We start from the raw sequence: 17,364 nt of genomic DNA on the forward strand, positions 1-17,364 counted from the left end.
AGTAGAAGGTAGGTACGTACGCACGGCAATGACGGTTATTATAATATTATTACACAACACACACACGAGTATAGTTCACTAAAAAAGTTTAAAAAAACCGTTCGGTTTCAAAAATTATTTTGTGTTATGTAAATGTTGTTATCCACCTGTCTTTCTATAATTCTGTAAATGAAAAAACCACAAAACAAAAGTGACCAGGCCTATAATGATTTCGCCTAAGCTTAAGCATTATATGAAGTATATAGTAATATTATGTTGTATAATACATGTTACGCATGCTTATAAAAATATAAGATTAATACATTAATATATAATATTAATATATTACTATACGGTTTATTTTCTTGTTTGTATATTCTAAAATATAATAATTAATCACTATTCATTTCTTAGAAATGCTTTTGACAAAATATTTAAATGTTATAAATTGAAGAACATATAGTTTCTACCACAACATGCCAATGCAATTTCAAATGACCCATTCTCAGGACTCGCGCGCACATGTTGACGAACATTATATAGGTACATGCGATTTGTGTAGGTACTTCAGCCCAAACATATCATAAATGCTATGTAATTTAAGCAGGGACGTGAAAGAATTTAAATTATATTGATCTTGACTGATTTGAATTTCGCGTTATATAGATACAAGTGAATGGAAAATGTAGATCTGCTAATGTTAGCTATACACATCCTGCAAAAATAGATATAGGCTCCTGCAGGTTGTTTAAGTATCTTAACAGATTGACATAGCTGTTGGTATTATTTTGTATTACCATTAATGCCTTCATCAAAAGCAAATCCTAAGTATTTCTGAACGTATTTTAAAGCAGGTACCTTAGAATATTGTTTGTAGACGTTTGACAAATCGAGTAAGCTGCAAAGATGAATCTGTGCTCATCGAAAAATATATGACCGTATAGACGACAATCACACTATGATTTATCGCATGATAACCATCACATAAGAAGGTCATAGGTGTATATATTTTGTTGATCGTATACATTGCAAAAATATATTCATGATCACAAAACACACACTTATTGAGAAATTCGCATGTATTCGTTAGTCCTAGTAACACAATGGCTGTATAGTTATAGTGCGTCAATTTTTATCAAGTAAAATATTGGCCACCACCCAATCGCTTCAAAACGATTACAAACAGTCGCCACGGCATATTATAATTATAGGAGCCTACATAATATGCCTATTACAATATAATAATAATAATAATAATAATAATATTATATATTATATATATTTAATATTATATAATAATATTATTATTATTACCGTAACATTGCGGTGCGAACTCGTAGACTTTCAATGTTGCGGGTTTTCGTTTAGTCCGAAATACCAAGCCGTTCATCGGGTGGACACATAATGTTATATTATATTATTATTATTATTATGATTCGAAACGCGCATGACGATGATATATAGATAGGACCTGTGCAGAAGACTTCGTCGTCGGCAGAAAGATAATACAATAATATATTACAACTCGCGGTTATATAAGTATACGGAAACGATATCGGACACACATTATATTATACAATATACGCGTGTATAATATATCTATATTTGTCGGTTGCACGTACGCTTTTAAATCATTCCGACACGAATTGAATCTGACCGCCGGCACGCCGCGGTACAACTGTACGACCATAATATCATATAAAATATATGTATATATATATATATATATGTACAAACGCGAGGTCCATAAAAAACGTCTTCATCGGAAATTTTAACACACACACATACACTCTAATTTTACAAGTAGTTTGTCTTAAACGCTGAATCATAATATCATGTGTATGTATATATTATGATTTAAAGCGAGAGCGCGTGCGTGCGTATGTTTCAATATTATCTCCATTACAGTTATTTAATTAACGCCCGACCGGGGCCGTGTGCGACGGCGGGGGCGGAGGGCCCGCCACCGATAATTTACGACGTCCTCGGTCGGCCGACAATATAATATCGTGCGATCCCCGTCGCCCCCTTTTAAAAACGCTCCGTAGTACTACAACAACGGATTGTCTGCCGCCGATAATAGTGGTAATAATCGTAATATTTGTAGAAGTAGTCGTAATGGTGATAGTGTTGTATACGACCTTAAATATGACCGAGAGTATATACACGGTACACGTGTAACTTGATAATAATGTTGCCGATAATTGGGGTTAACGTTTTTTTCTTCGAGAATCTTTATTTTTATTTCTATTTGTCTCCTTTTAATTTATTGTACGACTTATTATAAAATACGCCACACCGTCGCTCCCCTTTTTGGCGCACTAGTCAAAAGAGAAGACGACCATACGCGCGTAACACGGCACATTTAACCTGACCGATTTGACTCCCGCCGCAGTCAGTCAGTCGTCGGCGGCATACATAAAACGTCTCCTGTATATGATTTACTATTATTTCGCTTTTTTTCTCGATCGCCAAAAACACATTATTTACGCCGCGTGTGATGTTTACTGTGTATATATATATATACATGCGAGTAAGCGTCTCCCGCATACATTGTACGAGTGTATTTTTTCCTCACATCATTTGTACGAGGACGCGGTTTTTTTTTCGTTTGGTTTTTTTCGTTAACATAATTTACACCACGCGCGACAGACTGTAGGCCTCGGGACATCGTGTATAGAGTCATGTGTGCCGGAAAACTATTTCCGAATCTTCGCGGGACGAGTGTGCGTACAACAAGTCGCACGCGATTACTGCGGCGGCGCGGGCCAGCACAATTCGAATGGGTTTCGCGTTCGTACGAATTCTTCTAGGTTTACTCCTCGAGTTGTTCCATGCCGCACGATTTAGGTTTCGTTTTGAATGACCGAGAAAATTGACATCCCGAAATCCACCCCACCAACCTGCAAGCTCATATACTGATGCAAGACGACCATGTGACCAACGCGCAATGCGCGTACACAATATTACTGTGGTTTACTATTTTAATATATATAATATTATACTATTTTCATATATCATTGAACATCATGCACACGCTGTGTATCGTTGGACGCATAATATCATATATTATTATGCGATCGCTATCGCTAGTATATGATATACATACATAGTATTAAATCATAGTAAATTATATAGTAGGAATAGTATTCGAGCGCGTTTGTATAATTTCACTCACGTTTGTTTAATTACACAGTATATATATATAAATGCATGCGGTGTATTAGAGTCGTGTTTGGGTTCATCGAATGTGTACCGTATAACCGCATAGTAGTAACTTAAAAAATATATCGAGTCTTACAATAATAAAAGTATAACATTATATGGTCATTGGTCATTTGAACATTCGTTCGGTCTGTAGCTTATTTGTAGGTCTCACTATATGCCGCATGTGTACCGAGTACGATGACAAACGATGATCATCCAAAGGAATGAAATAACAATGGTTATAACATTTCATTGACGTCGCTCGAATAATTAAAAAAATTACGACGATATCGAGTATCATTTATATGCGAAATATTTATAATACGCTCGAGGTTGTGCCATTGTCCGGTGATATACGATTTGTATGTATCGGATAACATTTTGTTTTATATTTAAATGTATTACGTATACAACTGCAGCCGTACTAACGTTAATGTGTGTATATTATTGTTAACAATTACAGCATAATTTAGTTTAAATTTCTTTGGAGGTGTGTATAAAGCTATTATACAGATGTATTAGTTAGATCAGATTATATCAGAAGAATTTAAATGTTATTGTCAAGAGCGAGACTAAAAAACATGAAACTCGGCGTTGTGCTTCTGCGATTAGTTTGAATGATTTTGGTAGTAGTCGAGATGTAGAGTTCTAATTGATTTTTGTAACATATGAGCATTTTTGATCAGTTGTATGTTGTATTTAAATGGTTTTGCAAAGACACTAGAATAGCTCTATAGTAATTACATTTCTCGGTTTTTAATCATGTGCGACTGCATCTCTTAAAAAACACTTACAAATTTTAATTTGCCCGTTCGAATTAAACTTTTAGTAACATCTATAAAAAATGAATGCAGTCAAACATCCGAAATGCTGAGCAGCGCCAAGTTGGGTGTTTACCGGTGGCCAAGACGTATAGTCATAATATCTACTGTGAATTTGTTTTATTAATAGTGTACAACTGTGTACATATTATTATTACTATTATACATTTTGGATAACTGTTTTTCGTTTTTACCTGCACATTGTATGAACCCTAATACAAATCCGAAACTTTTTTACGTGGAAATTATGTTCGTACGAATGCCATTTCGAAATAGTTGCACGGCGCTCACCGCTCTTCAATGGAGAAAAATAAAAATATTGTCTCGCTGCAGGCCATACAGCGCAAAAATTATAACGATATACAATGCACCTTTAAAATAACTACACGTTTGCAGTCGTTGTTCCTGTAATAGGTGCTTACTCGAATTTCGTATACCGACCGGTGGAAAATTCGGTTACGTTCCGTCTGTTTTCATTCAGTGGTTTCTTGAAAGATTTAATAATAGACGAGCGCGCGCGGTCTCCTGAACATATGTACGCGCACAAATATAAATATAAATATATAATATTAATATATACACATATATGAATGTATAAGTGTAAATATAACGTAATTTTAATATTATACATCGCTCCGTCCATGTATATTATACGCATTTCGTGTTACTAATTGCAGTACGACAATAGTGTGTATATATATATGAATAAAAAGTTCATGCTGGCTCGAATAAAAACCGAGTGACGTATAAAAGACGCTGAGCCGTGACGACCGAGTGAAGACCCGATACTTATATTATATTATCACATTAAAATATAATAATAATTATTACAATGATATTATTATAATAATACAAGGAGCGATGTCATTGACAACACGCGGGAACGATTAAAAAACTCTATCGGGCTGCTGAAATGATATAATATTTTATAACAATAGCAGCATCGTGGCATTATAAGTATGTATCATACAAGTCTCTATCTTATATTATATTAATCTACATTTTTTTTTTATAGATTTACAATATCATTATTATTTTATACGTATATAATATACCGGCATCTACCAATACTTGTACATAATATACTTTATAGTGGTTTTCGTATATATACACACGGATAAACGCCCCCGTCGTCAACGACTCGATCGATTACGATAATTACCGGTCAGTATACCTACGATACATGTATTATATACATGTTTTTACATACCTCGCCGGTATATTATGATACCAAAGCTGGTAGGACGCGTATTAAACCTATATATCTATATAAGTCATATTACAGGCGCAAACTCGTACTACGGCGGCGGCGACTGTGCCCGGAGGCGCGAGACTTAAACAATAATTATTGATACGCGAGACGAGCATAATATTATATATACATTATAATATGCACAAACACACACACACACACACACACTTAATTTAACAATGTATATGTGTAAATATTATATTAAATATTACATTGGTGAATGATATGCGGTATATGCGCTGCGCAATAGTGATATTATTTATATTATATTATGATCGTTTTCTTGTCGAAAGCAAAAGTTTAGACCGGACTATCGACGTAGCTCCCTGTATACAAACATCTCTGCCCAACGACTGCAAACACACACAACGATATCTATCTATTGCGTTCGTTTGTGTGTAAACTACATTATGTCTACACAGGTAAATATTACTTCTATTTTGCGCCTGTCTCACGAAATCTTCAAGCTCTTCATCATATATTGTATTGCGATATTATAATACATATATTAAAGGGACGGCATTGCAAACGTATATTTATAACACTCGTCGTATAATATTATAGTAAACAAGTCACACGCGTGAGTGTGTTTGAAAAAAAAAATGTCGTTTTATTACTGCTCTGGCTAGGAAACGGACGACGATAGTCGTAAAAAATTTAACTGCATTAACAACCGAAAAATTAAAAACGTAAACACAAACTCATAAATATAGTATATGTTTAAGTTATATACAAGGTGATTATGTAGTTCGGAACTGTGCGTAATATGCGTCAAGTAGTTCTGAACGTTTGGATCATTCTACGTGCACCTATAGGTATAATGACTAGTCAGCGATTCGTCCTAAATACCGATCTTGCAGTCGTCAGTCTATATAATTTGTTCTTGAATCGATCCAAATCGTATATTACCTTCGCGATGTATATAGAATCTTATTAAATCGTATTTAAATAGGTACATGATAGGTACTCAAAGCTTGGATCTTACTGTATAATATAATATATTTATAATTTAATAAGTATGAAAACAATTTAAATCATTTCATCCTTATAATACTATGCTCACGTCGAGTACCAAGAAGTATTGAAAGTAACATTTTAAACATAAATCTATATTACAATATAGGCACACGACTAATTTACATTTACAAAAGGCGACTTTTTTTTGGTTTTAAATAGGTACAACTGCTCCAGCTAGCGTACTGCAGACGCGTATTATTAAATATGATTTATTGTCTATAGCACCTCCCCTTTTTCATTCCTGAATCGGCGGCCGATTACCAGCATATATATCTACCTAATAATGTTTAATGGAAAAAGTCATTACGGTTTGACGCGTATATTACGGTGGCGCGTGCGTGTGTTATTATCATGGGGCCAATACAGTTGCGCAACGCCGAGCCGGTGCCGAGGTTCATGTCGCGAGGATAAAAAAAATATAAAATAAACGCAGAGACACATTTCCGTAATTATTATGAAATCGCGTGGGAAATATTAATTTGTAAGATATTATTTGTTCGTGTGATCGGTTAGGTATATAATATAACGCACAATATAATAAAAACATTATCGTTAGCACATTATATTTTATACACCAACCAGCGTTAGTGCCTAGCCATATTATAGCGATTGTGGACGCGATACAACCGAATCGTCGTGCGGTCGAGCCGTAAACGTTAATAATTATTTAATTACTATTTTCCATTTGTTTATGGGTATACTTCGTACATAATGCAGCGACGCCGATGCGGCGTATCAAGTACCTACCTAATTTCGGTTTTTTTTTCCTCGCTCCGAATTCTTTTCAAAACGTCTTTCAACCTCGGTGGCGCCTTTTTTTTTTTTGTATGCGGCCGCACGTGTGCGTATATATTATATATTATATATTATTATTATTATTACAACTACACAGAGACGGCGGCACGACTAGGATTTTCACCATTCGCTGGAATAATATAATATAGCTATATATATTATATATATACATAATATGTGTATATGCTGCAGCGCCCCGACGATACGACCGACTGACTGACAGGCGACCGTCCCACAACTGCAAGCGCGACGGCCTCGGTCCGGACCCGAAAGACCCTTACCGTATGTGCGTATGTAACCGTCGTCACCGCCGCCGTCGACGGCCCAAAATTTGCGCCCCCGAGCGGCCCGAACCCCCTTACGCATTGTAAACGCACTTCGGAAAACGGTTTTGTCCGAATGATTTTTTTTCATTTAAAAATTTTATCACCGTTTGCACAATATAATATCGCATAATGATTGTATCATTTATATATACACGCGCTGTATCGCTACATCACATTTTATCGTCGAGGGTTGATTTTTCGCGTTGGTACAAAAGTCGCCAACGCACGCGGCAAGCGTAGGGGGAAACGGCCATTACGCTCCAACACCTGCCGATACCCGACTTCTATGATGCGGTTGTATACTCGATCGCCTAAATAATAATAGTCGAGCGCTAGTTCGATCGTTGGTTATGTAATAATATATGAGGGGAGGAAAACCAACATTTGCGGTTTTTTTTTAGCACGCGGGTCCATGAAATGCGATTTTTTCACTCGCCATTCATAGAAACTTGTATACTTTGCCCGGATTTGGCCGGCTGAGAGCTACCGAGAAAATTTCGATGGGCCAATACACAAAAATCAGTAGGAATTATATAATTGAATGGCATTTTTAAGCCGTCAGGACCAGTGGTCGTAGTTAAATGTTAGAAATCTTAAAACATGGTGGGCCGGGTATTTGAATTCATTTTAGGACCAGGGTCATCGATATGACCTGCGTGCACTCATCACATACTGCGTTTCGTGATGGTTGTCGGGTGTCGCAAATAACAGTATACCTACTTGAAACGATACATAATATTATTATACTGACTAATCGTACCTACAGGCTACTCAAATTTGAACAGAAGACTTGCTGGGCGTTGGCTGCTCACGTCTGCAAATCCGTCATTACCAAAATCTTTTCTGTCGGCAAATCGCCTATAAGGGCGGGGATATACCGCGTGCGATTTGTGACGGGTTTTGAAATCTTCACAGTATTTTTGAACCCGAGTCTTATTTTCACATTATAAATTATTACACATTTCGGTTTTAAAGATGACGAGCATAATATATCCATGGAAAACGAGTACCTACCTATATTTAGCAGACGGCCGATAACCCACACCAATTATTATTATACGGATAATCATACGATGTAATCACGAATTAATAAAATGTATTATGTTTGCATATATTATAGGTGCACTGCGCTTCTGTATGGTTTAATTGTGTTGTGTTATATTATAGTTTCATTATAACACGTTACGCAACGTCAACGGTCTTCTATATTATTATTATTATTATGGTAATGGCATAGTAATTATGGCGGATATCGTCTGCGGCTAAAGTAATAAGAAAAAAATTATAGCCGGCGCTGACGTTCAAATTATCGTCCTAGCTGTACCTATGTCCTATATGTAATATTATTATTATGTTTATACGCCATAATAGCTATAGCATCATCGTGATGTGCTTGCAGACTACATTACGACAGCAGTCGCGGGTTTCGGATTCATCGCATATTACATGTATGACTTTTATGTACAGGCATACACACATAATATAATATATTTCCACTGGCAGTTTTCCTGCGCCATACAGACGGTGATGTGCCGATAACTGTTTCGGTTTTCGTAAAATCGTAGAACCGCGAGTAATTCGGCGGCGTATTCTTTGATTCGACATTTGTCCATTTACCAGTCATTACGATAAAATTATTATGATCATTTGTGATGACGATTACGTACTTATCGTATAGTTATATTTAACGATACGATCGTGTAAAAGGTTAAAACCATAAAGTCACACTGCGGATGCGATAGTCAACAAATAAGTGTGTCACTGGTGGGAATCGGGGAGCGTTTTCGTACAAGCAAATAAAAATATGTAAACACACGCGGGTGAGGGGACCTCGAAAAACGGCGGCGACGACGACGTTTGACACGAAAAGTCGTCTTATATAAGCGGGAAGGGCGATCATTTCGCACTTTATTTGCGTGAGCGAGAGATCCCTCGTGTGTAATGTATATATATGTATAAAAAAAATCCCCTATTTGAGAGGAGTCCAGTGATTGTAATATATCGTTATATAATAATGCACCACAAGAGATTTCGATCCTTTCGGCTCGCGTACGCGTACAATAAACAATATTATTTTTTTATATTTAGTCGTCTATGAGCAGAGTTTTGCTTGCAATTTTGATGCGGACTAATTATTAATATATTAACATTATAATTTACATCTGAATTTAAAGGCATATAGGCCAGCTACTAGGTATAGGTACCTCGGCTACCTTAATGCATACATATATATATATATGTGTGTGTGTGTTGGAATTGAACTCCGCCTATGTTTGTTAGAACAAACGTTAAGTCAGACGGCGAGTGAACAAGGGTGGTTGCCGATTATTTTAGTGTCATTATGTAGGTATTAATGTATTACTACACCAGAGAGAGTGCCGATGAGGCTGATGAAGATGGTGTTTTTTTTCACACCACTTGCAGTGGTTAATTTTCGACCGTATAACGATATGAGTATTGGCGTACGCATTAACATAATATATTATCATACATTTCGTGGAATTAACGATTATATAGAAATTGTGACTGTAAGTTGTAACGAAACGACCTAAATAGACTGAAGCGACGGAACAATATTATGCTATCCCGCAGCTCCTTCCGACAATGTATTAGCTTATATAGCTTTTAGGTGGCAAAAAAAAAATCGGATTATTTTTCAGTGTAAAGTTTGCTGAGACCTGGGCACTACCGAAGAGTCGTTTTTACGAATGTTACACGGCCTGACGGCCTATCATTGATGAACTGGATTTTTATTTTTCTTAAGGAATACTCGAATTTATATACATACATACATATTAGGTATAAACTATGCATACCTACCTACCTACCAGTTTTAAGATATGAGTATTTAGTAGTCTATAAAGTATTTTTTACTTTTGACCTACTCTATATATAATATTACGAGTATGATATCGTAATATCGAACGTGTTCCTCGCGAACGTGTTATTGAATAATATTAGAAATATTTGAACATTTTTGGTCGGTTATAATTTTATTATTTTATACATAACCCATTCATCAGTAATGAAAAATTTCGGTGCATATTATTCTCGTACAATTCGATGTTTATAGTTTAATGCACCGAATTAGAGTGTTATAAAAGAAATACTTTAACAATTAAACCGTCGTTAGTGGTTTTTTTTTTTACGCCAACAGCTAATGTGTTATACGGTCCCATTGTATGTTTCGAAGTAGGGTTGTTTTTTCAAATTATATTTCAACCGCAACAATATTTTTATCGGTGTTCAAATCGAGTTTTAACTACCCGCGCGCGACCTCGGTTTTATGTTATTGACTCTAAATTAACATTATTTTATTATTCGGAATATTATAATATTTTTTATGTCCAGACTCACAGGATAATTTATTCAACATTCAAACTGAATCTACCCAGAGTAAGATTTTTATAAATGTCAAAATTAATTTTTAATGGTTTTTGATTTTATTTTTTGTATACTTAATAACTTGTTGAGTAGGCGTGGATAAGTTTAATAATACATTTGATTTTTAATTTCATGTGCCAATATTTTTCTTAAGACATGAGTGCATAACATCTCTATTAACATAAATAATTGATTTATGTCATTGTATTTACGTGTGTTTAATGGTTATGTAACGAAAGATTAATTTAATATAAATTGATCATAAAATATCTGAAGTTAAACACAATCATAATAGTCTAATCGGAATCTTATTTATTTTGTGGATAATTAAAAGTTAATTAAATCATTGAAAATTAAACATATTTTGATTGTCAAATAAAGTTATTGTCAATATTATATTATTTTTACTGCTTTCAATTATATGTAACATTTAAAATAATTATACTGTTGTCAGAAAATTTCAAAATTGAATGATATAAAAATTTTAATTATGGAAATGTTTAATTACTTTATAGTGCGTATTAGTTTAAAACCGAGAAAAATATAGATTTTATTTTGTACAAGTAAATCTGTGAGATGAATTATGTGAGAAATCATAAACAGGTTCTGTCAAACAGATATTTAACTACAATAATTTACCCTATTTATTCAAATTATATAATCTCGCACACCAACGGGCGTATATTCGTTTCAAAATAACATATTTTCAAGATTGAAATTTTTCAAAATAGATATAGGCTTTTACAGTGCGTAAAATTACAATTTCCCATTCCTATATATTATACGTAGGAATTTTTAAATTGCAGATAATATTATATACATAAAGGTACCTACGCAATACGATTATTTTTTTTCGTCTTTTCCACTCGCGAATTTAAAAGTTGAATAAAAACGCTCTGTAGATACTAAACCTACATAATATGCATAATATTTCGTATATATTCTGATTATCGTGGTACTCTATAGAAATCTTACGACGCAGCATCGTAACCATCATACCTCGATACCATATATTGGTAATATCAATACGCCTCGATCAAAAGAATATTTATGTATCGTATTTATATTAATTTGACTTAACTCAAGAAATCGCGGTATATTATGTTCCGGGCTACAAGTAAATCACATTATGAACCTACCACTTATTTATTATGTATTGAAATCAAGGACCTAAACTGGTATATATCGGTCATTGGTACTATTATTGGTATGGGCGTAGGTACTCACTCTGTCCGAGGTGAACTCTCTTCATCCACGGGTAGATCTGCGGTGGGTTTTGGCCGGAGCCCTGTTTGCCGCCCGAAGACGCTGGCCCGTTGCCGTTGCCGCCGTTTCCGCCGCCGCCGTTGGACGACGTGGACGATATGGACGAGGCGGGCGACGAGGACGTCTGCGAGACGGGGCCCTGTGTGGCGGGCGAGGAACCGGCCACCGGGCCGCCGGACGACCGGACAGACTTCATGACGACGGCGGGCGGAGGTGACCGGGACCCGGGTGGCGGTGCCGCGGACGTGGTCAGGTCTTGCGGCGAGCTGATGCCGTTCGGCGTGGCCGACGCCGAGGCGGTCACCTCGTACTTGCACTGGACGCCGCCGGCCGCGGACGGCATGCCGACGACGTTGTTGTTGAGCGCCGACGATATGGGCGATATGGCGCCACCGCCGCCGGGCGACGGGAGACCGCCGACGCCGCCGCCACCGCCGTGGTGCTGCAAGTGCTGCAGGTGGGCGCCAGCGGCAGCAGCGGCCGCGGCCGCCTGCAGCCTCTGGTGCTGCTGGTGCTGTTGGTGCTGTTGCTGGTGGTTGACCGAGTGCAGTTGCGTGTAGTCGATCATGGACGGCGACGACTGTTGCATGTACTGCGACGCGTACTGTTGGGGCGAGTAACAGCCGGCTGCTGGGCCTGCGTTGTACACGCTGCCGCCACCGCCCTGGGCCGCTTGTCCGTAATAGTCGGCAGCCGAGGCCGTAGCGGCACCGCCGCCGCCCGGACTGTTGCCCGTCTGTAGCGGGTCGACCGGCGATGTGACCGCCCGGCCCTGTTGCTGTTGGGCCTGCTGGCTCTGCTGGTAGCAGTTCATGAACTGATACGAACTCATGTTCATCTAAACGGTTCGGATAGCGCGCGCGCGCTTCGATGCACGCCTCGATACGACGTTTACCTCTGACGACCGGTCACCGTGCCCGTCTGTTACAAAGCTCACCGGAGGACCGACGAACTGCGCTTTGCAGCTAACGTAAAAATATATTAGATATTTACGATATTTATCTATCGTCCGCCGTCAGGTCTCCAACATGTCGTTCGAAAACCGCGTCATAATGTCTGCGCCGACGGGAAAAATATCCAGAAAAAAACACGAAATTTAACGCACTCGAAAACGAATTAATCCAAAAAAAAAAAAATTAAAATAGTCGAATATCTGCGAATATCATATAATATATAATAATAATACGTGAAATATTATAATTCGTCGAACGTCAAAAAATCACTAGCGCACCGCGGCCGGATAATAACAAATAATATTAAATTACGATAATAATACGACAATAACAATGTTGTACCGTCGTACGTGTCCGTCGGACGGGGCTGGGGGCCACGTGCTAGTGTAATTTACGACTGCGGCGGCGATCCGCGTTCGGAGGCGAGTGGAACAGTACAGCGGACCGACTCGGAGGACCGAACACACTCCGAAACCCGACAACTTCCGACGCGGCTGGAGACGTGCGCGCGCTGTGCCGGCGTGTGCGTGTGCGTGTGTGTTTGTGTGCGGTGTGCTGGTGTGTGCGTGTGCTTGTGTGTGCGAGTGTGCACGCGCGCCTGTGTGAGTGAGCGTATCCGTACAAACGTAACCGCGGCCGTCGACCAATCGGAACGCCGGACGGTCGGCGCTCGGATCTGGCAGTCCCTCGTGTGCCGCCGCCGTCGACGGAGGCGGCGGCGGCTGCGGCGGCGGCTACGACGACGCATGAATGAACCGGTGTGCGCGGCGCCGTCGGCGGTGGTGGGGGCGGGGGAACGTGACCGCCGCCGCCGCCTTCGGACTACCTATTTCGTCGCGGACTTTGTCGTTTCGTACGCCGCACGCAGCCGTGTCCGAGTTGTTGCCGACGACCGTCCGGCCAAGGCGCTCGCGTATGCACGGTTTTATGTTATTATTACTATTATTATTATTTTTATTATTTTTATTTATATTATATTATTGTTAATGTTATTGTTATTGTTATACTTTAGAGTGAAAAACTATAGTATATTTTCTAATAGAAAACACCTAATGTCCTAACACATATTATTTGATTGCTAGCCGTTTTCACACTATATTATTTTGAATATAGTCCCTACAAATTGTTTTCTTAAACATGACGTACATTAATTTCATTTGTCACAGACATAAAATAGAAGATATTTTAACTTTTTAAAAAAATGCAATTGTTTTTAATTAGTCATAAAAACATAATCATAAATAATTATGCTACAAAATGTATGATAACTTATCATTTAAAATGATTCTACGGATTATTTTTCTGATAATTATTGGTAAATTTATTTATTTTAATATTGTCTCGAAACAACTTTGATTTTGAATTTCTCACATATTGAATGTTCTATGTGTATACCTATTGGCTATTATCATATTATTATCCGTTTCCCATTATGTATAGGTAATAATAATATAAAGTGACAACCGAAATCACTAATCTTACATGTTTATCATATTTTGTTCGGATTGTGATTATTTCTTCTATTGTTATAATCGTAGACAACTATTATGTATTATTGAATTCTAAATAAAAATTTATCTCTTCATCTGATGTAATTTGTTATTATATTTCGTATTGTACTGGGGTAAAGGTTAGATATAGGATAGGTTTAGTAACGAAGTTTTTTTGTAAATACTCATGTGGTAAACTTATATGTAAATTTTCTTAACGAAAAACAATAATGATGGCTCTTACCTAATAATACTGTTAAAATAACTCCAGACGTATAAGACGTTTGGACATTTGAAGTAGATTGATGGATTGTGTATGTATATATTATTGTGTATTATATTATACAAGTTTTTTGGATTTAAAAAATATAATTTAATAATATATATAAAATACCAAAAATTAGTAACCACAACTAAATGTTATGTAGCTAGGAATCCTCGATTCCGTATACACCATATGAATATTTTTTTTTTTTAAAATCGGGAACTCACTTTTTCAATATATTATTTCTGTGACCCGGCAGTGAATGAGTAGGTCACTTTAAAGGATTAGTTAAGCTTGAGTTCAATAGTAAATCATTGTGTGTATGAAAAAAAATTATAAAAAATGATACACCCGTGGGAAGTGGGTGGATTACTGGATTAGCACTTATTTCTAAAAGTAGTTTTTAACTCAGTGTCCACATAAAGTAACTGATGTAAATAACTAAAACCGTTAAATAAAATATTTATATTTCGATTAATATTCAATTTTTTAAAAATTTGAACTTCTAATATTTATATAAAATAAAGTTTCAAAGATGTACCCATCCCATATTTGATAGTCTATTTAATAACTGTAAGTAAAACTTATAATAAATCTTGTGTTTAATGCTTAAATTATTTGAGGACAAAAACATTATAAACATGAACCTAAAAGAATATTGAAAATGTATATAAAATATATAAATAGGTAGCTAAAATATAGTCAAAACATATTTTTTGAAATTTATTTATTGTCTAGAAAATGTTAGTTATATAAGTACCTATTGGTAAGTATTCCAGGTCTGTACAATATTTAATTCTTATTTGAACTGAACTTTACAAAAAAAAAACCAAAATTGACTTTATGAAAATTAGTGATGTGTTAATATTCCTAGCTTATAGCTTCTTTTTATTATAAGTTTCGAGAAAAACTCAGTCATTAAGAAAAATTATTTTCATATTTTAACTTCCCAAATAAATTTACTACCAACAAAATGTAAATGTGAGATTAAATCAAATTGTCTGCTCCAAAACGTGATGTCAGACACAAAAAATACAATTCATTGCAAAACTAATGCATTCCTTGATCTACACAAGTGAATATAGGTACTTGATATAATCTTAATTAAATTATTAAAATTGAGAATCATTGTAGCCTGTAAGTATAATATGTACAATTTATTTTATACATCGCATGGCATAACGCTATGTATACATAATAATAATTTTTTTATTATTTCATAACAAGGAGTTATTATGGTTATTATTCTAGCACCTACTTAATTATAACTAATTTTAGTTATAGCTTGGTGATCGGTATTTAAGATTAACATGTACATTATTTTTATTATGGCTGTAACACTTAATATTAAATCATTAAACTGTAATAAATAATATAATATTTACTATTGTTTTTGTGTCTAATATATACTTATATTATATAGGTTTGTGATGATTTAATAAATCGTATTATTATTTCTGTATAATTATTATAAACCATAAATGGAGGGACTGCAATTTGTTAACCCATTGAATAATGTATATGATAATAAAACTTACACATGTATTATAATAATATAAAAGTACCTAATTACCGACATAATATATTATTGGTTTCTAAATATGTGAAAAAAAAAGTTTTCTATATTATTCATTACTAATAATATACACGCATATACCTTGTGTGCGATAGAACTTAGAAAATAATATTTAATTAAGTACAATATATTATTATCTTGTACTTTGACTGTTCAGATGATAAAATATTAATATAATTAAGACAATATTGTTGCACACCAACTCTATCGTTTGAAAAAGAAAATATAATATATTTATATTTACCTATTAAATAATATGGCGATGACTGATGACGATGGTCAATCGTTCGTCAGCTGCTACCCGTTACCACAGTTGGACGTTCGTATATTAGTGCAATAATCATTGCCTAATCAATTTATCGTATCTTATCTAAAAATACACAAGCCCAACTTAGTAATGTGATTGAAAATACATCGAAAAAGTACAAATCATACATGACTTTCTAAATAACAACTATTTTTCAACCAGAGACAACACGACTATTTAAATCTAATGCTGGTAGTCTACTAAGTCATATGTCACCCTATATGATCACACAAATATTATTTTATGTATGTAGTTATTACTATTATTAGTTAGTTTAAATGGTTTAAGTTGTTCTAAGATTTTTTAATACCCTAATAACGGTTACGGTCTATGATAATATTATAAAATATTGATGATTCTATTTGAATTTTACATTACGGATGTCAATTTGTTTTTAAGAAGGTAAACAATTAAAACAACGCTTTTTTTGGAGGGGGGGGGGAGTTATATAGAATTTCTTATCGTTTTGATTTTTTTACTGTAGTTAGATCTATCTGGCGTATAACTGAAGTAAAATGTTAACCTCAGACTTTACCACATATTAAAAAGTACTGATTTTTGAATAAAATTTACCTGTAGGTATTTATTAATTCGCAAATCATTCTTTTGTCCTAATCATTATAATAGTTTACTAATAACCCATTATAGATACAGTTAAATTATAATTGTATTTAAATATTGAATTTGAATTCATGACTTAAATATTTTTTACATATTTATACGCAC

The 17,364-nt window shown here is 35.5% G+C and overlaps 1 protein-coding gene across 1 annotated transcript in view; it reads right to left on the reverse strand.

Annotated features, from left to right (window-relative positions):
* The window catches only part of LOC111028692 (homeotic protein Sex combs reduced), a 30,862-nt gene extending 17,323 nt beyond the window's left edge, over positions 1–13,539 (reverse strand). Inside the window, exon 1 of the mRNA XM_022307423.1 lies at positions 12,009–13,539. Within this exon, the coding sequence (XP_022163115.1) occupies positions 12,009–12,885 (877 nt within the window). The 5' untranslated portion in view covers positions 12,886–13,539. The remainder of the gene's footprint in view (positions 1–12,008) is intronic.
* Positions 13,540–17,364: the final 3,825 nt, after the last annotated feature.

Source organism: Myzus persicae, unplaced genomic scaffold, assembly GCF_001856785.1.
Source record: "Myzus persicae strain clone G006 unplaced genomic scaffold, MPER_G0061.0, whole genome shotgun sequence".
Classification (NCBI taxonomy): Eukaryota; Metazoa; Arthropoda; class Insecta; order Hemiptera; family Aphididae; genus Myzus; species Myzus persicae.